This window comes from Lygodium microphyllum, chromosome 25 (genome assembly GCF_053477565.2).
Source record: "Lygodium microphyllum isolate KBCC chromosome 25, Lygodium_microphyllum_v1.1.10, whole genome shotgun sequence".
In the NCBI taxonomy this organism is placed as follows: Eukaryota; Viridiplantae; Streptophyta; class Polypodiopsida; order Schizaeales; family Lygodiaceae; genus Lygodium; species Lygodium microphyllum.
This window is the reverse complement of record NC_141159.1, coordinates 77,009,630-77,016,066: the sequence shown is the minus strand read 5'-3', so window position 1 is coordinate 77,016,066 and position 6,437 is coordinate 77,009,630. Positions and strand designations below refer to the sequence as shown.

The following is a 6,437-nucleotide window of genomic DNA, read 5'->3' as shown; positions in this document are numbered from 1 at the left end:
AAGATGTCCTGTACTTTGTGACTTCTCCCATGCCTTAGAGAGGCCCATGTCTTTAGAGGTCCTCTCCATTTGCAATTATGCCACATCTAGCCCCTATAAGTTTTCATGTATATCAACAAAAGACACTACTAGGAAGCTATCTTTGCATTGTAGTCTCCTAGTAAGATATCTCCCTCCCTCAAACACTCCTAAATATCCTTATCCAAAGCTTCATATGGTGATTGCCTTGCGTCCCAATCCCCTTAGGTGGGACACAAAAAGATGTCAATAGGGAGATACCACTCCTCTTTACCCCTTGGGAAGGAGGAGAGAAACAAAAACACAAGGGACGCTTGGAAGTTAGAGAAAGGGTGAGGTTTAAGAGTTTGAAAACTAGTACTCAAAATGGTCTACAATCAATCATCCATTGGTCAAGTAAATGATCAAATTTGCACACTAGGAAAAAAAAATGCTTGTTTTGGGGTAAAAATGTATCATATTGTATAGTATGATTTGTTCAAATCGTACCAGACTATTAATAGGAGTGCACCTATGCCAAGGATAAAAACTACAAAACTGACAAGTTACCAAACAATAGATGAATAGAAAGTACCAAGGGACATGCAACTGAAAAGGATGGACTTATTGGACGACTTCATTGTCTATCTTCATCAACTGCAGGGTTTCACTCCAGCTCAACCTTGACCTCAACATTGTTATGATGCATCCCTCCTAAGCAATCCATTGACTATCTCCCTTTGATTGATTTAGTCTTGGGTATGATTCTAGATCCTCAACATAGATTCCAAAAATATGCAAGGGGAAACCCTATGTCTTTCTGACACCATCCAGAGCAAGCCACAGGAAAACATCTCTGAAACTTGTGATACAGGGATGAGACTTCCTACTACCAGCCTTCACTTTCCTATAATGCTTGGAGAAATGATTGATGGCCATAACACGTGTGCTTCAGGTTAGCATTGGGGCAGAAACACCAACTTGAGGACTTTTAGATTTCCTTCACCTTTTTCATGGATGAAACAAGGTATTTAGTTTAAAAGTCGACATCCTATTCTGCTGCCACACTCTACATTCATTACTACAGGGCTACAGTGCTTAGGACATCTAATAGAGAGCAGTAATTAACTACACCATGTCCAATGGCTGTGATGCTACAAATGCTTTATTCACATGTTAAAACCACTTTATTATTATAAAACAAATCAATGTTCATTCCAAGGTGTCAGCCTGAACTTGAAAGAGGTTTTAATGTGCTATAATCAACAGGTAAATGACAGTTAAGCAAGTAAATAAAATTACAAATGACAAATTTTGGCAGTCATACTGTTAATACAAGATTCACGACTGCTTCACACTGTTTGTTAAGCAGCAGACTCATTAATCAGTATAAGCAACAGGAACCTTTTGTGTGCTAGATTAATTAAGGCAAACTTCTAAGATGAAGCATGCGTTTACCTGCAGTAATAAGAAAAAACTTCTAAGATGCCGCATGAGTTCACCTAAGGTGACAACAATACTTTTGGCAGTTATTAGTAATAGCAGGACATTTTTCCTTGAATATGGCTCAATTTTTACACTACTGTCTCCTCCATATGACTCCATTTAACCCAATCTTCTAAAAACACAGATTTTTCTGTTTATGTACAAGGTTAAGCCTAGTAAAGATTGAATTACACTCCAATCTATAAAATGGGCATGTAGGTCATCATCCTCTGAATGTTACACTAGAAACTTAAGACTGCTGAGTTTGCATCCCTTAGCTCTCAACCATTAACTTAAAACATATCTCATCCCACAAGTTGGGCCAAGGCACGCTCCTTATCATTGTTGTACATTGCCAAAGCTCCTGCCACTGCATCAGGAGCAAAACCCATCTCCCGCAATACATTGTAGGAAGATACAAAATCCAAAACCTATTGCCAAATAAGAATTAGCAAGGGCTATTACAATAGTAAGCTGATCATGAGCATGTCTAAATCCATACCTTCGATTGAACATCCCCATAAGTTGCTATCGCTAAACCCACGGCCTCTTTATTCAAGCCCATCGAAGTATACTTCACTACAACAGGATCCTCAACTGAGCCCTGTAAATGTGGTCATTTGTTACTAATCTCTTTACGGAAAACCATAGATTGCGCCCTAAAAACTGTCGAGTAGAAATCTCCATATCATGCATATCAGTAAATGTGACAGCTTATAGGTTAAGGAATTACCCCAGTACTGCCGGTTTCACCAAGTCTACTCAAACTTGCTGACGAGTATATAGTACCATTCAAGGTAGGGGCCTCCTCTGCCTTTTCCAATACCTTCCTTTCAAAGTCAAAATCAAACTGAAAGGAGCTATGGGGAATATCACCTGTCAAAGGCAGAAGTGGTGGCTGTATAACCAAAAAGAAAAAAGGAAAAACTCCACATCAAGGCCCAGTTGTCATCAATCTATGGACTGAAAACGAATAAGATGCTTGGTAAGGTTGGTAAAGGTGATACCGGAGGTGCAATTCGATACTCTGGTTTCAGCTGCACTTTGATTCCAACACCTGCATACAGAAAACCTCCGAAGTCAGCAAAGCTCACTGTAATTCTAAGTTGGCTACTCTTGTCTCATAAGATTAATTCACCCAAACACAGCAAAAAAAATCAGAAACAAATGTAGAAGATCCTTTTAAAGATGGAACCATGAGAGAACGAACACCTTAAACAGTAAGAATTGAACATAAATGTTAGTCTCGACCACAACAGGTTAGAATATTCATGGAGTATACAAGCATGCAATATAATGCAGCATTTTCACCAATTATATTTTGACAAGCCTCTAAGCACACAGAGATTAGCAGCAGATCCAGTGACTGCATGTGGAAGAGGTAGTACAGAGGGCATTTTATTAAACAGAGTTTAAGGATTCTCCTGCCTTTGAGCTCTCTCATTCTAATCCAACTCTTACTGATTGACAGGGCTCGTGGGCAAATGAAGCTTGGAGGACTCCAAAGTTTTCCTTTTTCTTCTTCACCACAGCGATTTGTAGGACCACCAAGTATAATGGGAGTTCCAGACAAGGAGCTGCCATTGCACACGCAAGTGCCCCACATGAAAGCAAAAATTAATATCTTTATACCCACATCAAAGTTTTCATATACCAAGTCACCTGTGGTGCAATGCTACCTTATCCATATCCTCTCAAGTGCACCACTGGCATACATTTCTCTTAAGTTCTTATATCCTTCTAACCAGTAGTGCATGTTAAAGTTTATAAAGTTAGCAACCGACTTAGCCCACATGCAGGTCTAGCTTGTCCCATGGGACCATCCCCTTGGCTAAGTAGACATCATGCTTTCTCAAAGTCTAGTTCTAATGCAATAAAAGCCTTATCTCTAGACAGGATTGGTCCACATCCTCCGCAGCATGGATAATAATAACCAACAATCCTACAGCTAAACCAATTCGGATGCAACTAACCCAAAAATCACAAATTAAGAAAGCTGGTCACTGGCAAAACTTTTAGCACCCTTAGCTTAGTGATCACAATGATCAGCCCACACAGCCACAAAGATGTTTCCCTGCACATACAACGGTGACTCCTTTTCCTCTGGTTCTTACAAAGAGGGATGATAAGAACTAGCATAAATTTCAATCAGAAATAGCTTTGCTAGAGCAGGGCCGCATATTCCCATTTTCCAGATTTCGAAAGGCCCATCTTGAACAACAAAGGCTCAATGACAAAGGCACACTACGTAGGCACTGGCAAAAGTAACTCACACACTAGCACTCACATCGTATCATTTTTGAGCCATGACCATGATTAAAGTGCCAGCTATTTTCACCTGTGGCCAAATGTTGTTCTATCTGTGCCAATTCCAGTTGCCACCACCAACCATGGCCATGGCTCTAACTGATAAGGTATGGAAAGCATCCAAGTCCAACATGAATCACATGTGTAATCTATGAGAAGAACCACCTTAAAAGTATCGCATAGCACAAGGAGTGTAGAAACTCCACCTCCACCACGTCACAAAAATCTTGAATCAAATGCATCCCTACAACCCCTTGAAACCATAATCACCCTCTACACAAAAATGATGAAGAAACCCAATTATTAAAACCACATGCCAGTAACTTGGAACTGCAAATAGCATGTAGTTATAGGCAAGTGTATGTATGAACATCTATACATGGTCACCAAACACCTGCAAACGGATTAGTAAGAAGAAAGAGCCAACAACCACATGAAACTACCCAGTCTCAATGCAATCCCAACGGCCTGCCTAACCAATGTGCAAGTTGCAAACAAAACATGAGGTGAGATGATCCTGTTACATGTAGTAGCAAGGGTGTGAGTAGCTTCTAGGCGCTTTGTGCTGGCTATAAGTCTAGGGTAGCAACCCAATATAAAATGGAAGTTAAATTTCTGGTGAGAAGAAAACAGTCCCCCAAGTCACAGGAGGGCCAGATGCAATCCCCCTGGCCAACTTGCAAATGGAAGCACTGATTGTTGCAGATGAGGGAACACTATAATGGGCGCATTAAGCTATTCTAGGTCTCCCTCAATGCAAAGATAAGCATATTTCACATTCTGCAGCTAGTCCTTCCTTTGTTACTTCCAGGACACACTGACAAGAAAGTTATGGGATTAAGTTACCATGGAGACTTGGACCCATATCTGTGCGTGAATCTCAAAATAGGATGTTGCTGATGTAGAAGACCACCTCAAATTTACCTGCTTTTTTTAATGAGGTTGATTTTGGTGCATCATCTAACATTCAAAAGAGCACCTATCCTACACCTTACTTTTATTGTTCCATCTTCCACCAATCCCATTCACCATCGTTCTTTTTACCCCTCTTCTTCACCATGCAAGCAGGGCTTCTTGTACGTTCTTATCATCTCTATACACCCTTCTTTCCTTTAGCATTCATGGAACATATTATTGTGTGTCCATACATTCAATGCTTCTTGTGTGTCCACACATTCAATGCTTTCTTTGTTTTCCCTGGCATTCCTTACGAATATACACAAGGCAAGGGGTGCAGGGTGCACAACAAGCCAAACATGAGTGCACCAAAGAGTATTGAAAACATGCACAAACAATCATGAAAAAAGAGATCATTGAACGAAATCTTAACCATATACAAAACTTCTGAAGATGTAGGACAAGGCCATACATGCCACAAAAAAACTTCAAACACCAAGACCACACATAGAATTAAAGTTCACCCCCTCATAGCATGCGGTGGACTGCACCACCACAACTATGCACGTAATGCTGCTACAGGCAGAGTGTTTTAAACTTCCATGCGTTTCTACACATGGTTGACAGAAGAGTACGGGAGCATGATGTGACAAATTTTATTGTTGGAGATGCAAACTAAATGCAAATATCTATAACGCTAGTAAAATAGGTTCCAATATAGATAGCCTCCCTTCTACATTAAAATCTCAGGTAGCGGCCATGAGAAATGAAAATTCCACTCATGTCCACCTCTTGTGATTTTCAAGGATATAAAATGGAGGTGTCTCAAATAGATCTGACACCACGAATGTTGTAATGTAATCATGTGCCCCCCTTCTCTCTCTCTCTCTCTCTCTCTCTCTCTCTCTCTCTCTCTGAAAAGAAAACAGAACTTACGAGATGAGGCAGGGGTAGGGATCGGAGGAGGGGGACGCCCGTATGGAGGAGGTGCCACCGGTTTGCCGACTTGTGGATAGCCGTAGGAAGGCGAAGGTCCATAGCTAGGCTGCCGATGCTGCCCTATGTTGATGTTGGGGTATGTGAAATCCGTCTCCATCTTCGATCGTTACGAGCGAGACTGTATTTGCACAGCACGCGCGCAGACAGGCAGGCAGGCAGGCAGGCAGTCACAGAGAGAGAGTGTGTGGGTGTGTGTGCGTGTTCGAAATTTGGAAGGGGGCGAGAAAGGAAGAGATGTGAGAGAGAGAGAGAGAGAGAGAGGGGGGGGGGGAAGAGACTCCTTCCTTGGGGAAGATTTTACTTAGTCGTCCGTCCTTGCGAAAGAGAATTAGGAAACAAGATTAGCAGCGCACCAATTTCATGGGTGGGGAGTCGGGGAGAGAATATAAACGTACCCAAGGTCTAGGACCTACTTGGCCTCACACGTCAAGGTTCTCATTCGTGGGAAATGGTTGTACCTCGAACCTTAGACAAGGATGGCATGAGTGGATATGTAGAAAAAGGCTTTTGGCTGTGAGAGAGAGAGAGGTGACAAAACGGCAAGAGACAAATAAGTAAGAGAAGCCAAGGGGAATTAAGGCAATAAAGGCCATTTAATGTCGTGACTCGGCAGGCATGTACATGTGGCAACCCCTACCCATGCAAGCTCCTATTCTTTTAGACAAGTGCAATGGCAATGGTGATTCAAAAGATAGCATGCAAGCCAAAAAGCTAAGCAAAATGGTGAGGCAATGGGTATGGATTTTCTCCCT

At 41.6% G+C, this 6,437-nt stretch overlaps 1 protein-coding gene across 1 annotated transcript; it reads right to left on the bottom strand.

Moving 5' to 3' along the window:
* Positions 1-1,389: 1,389 nt before the first annotated feature.
* On the bottom strand, positions 1,390-5,948 carry LOC148014407 (Ubiquitin-associated/translation elongation factor EF1B protein). Its single transcript, XM_087666988.1, has 5 exons — positions 5,623-5,948; positions 2,490-2,539; positions 2,216-2,380; positions 1,985-2,086; positions 1,390-1,913 (listed from the first exon to the last, which is right to left on the bottom strand). The coding sequence occupies exons 1-5, from the start codon at positions 5,780-5,782 to the stop codon at positions 1,788-1,790; spliced, it is 603 nt and encodes a 200-aa protein (XP_087523114.1). The 5' UTR covers positions 5,783-5,948; the 3' UTR covers positions 1,390-1,787.
* Positions 5,949-6,437: the final 489 nt, after the last annotated feature.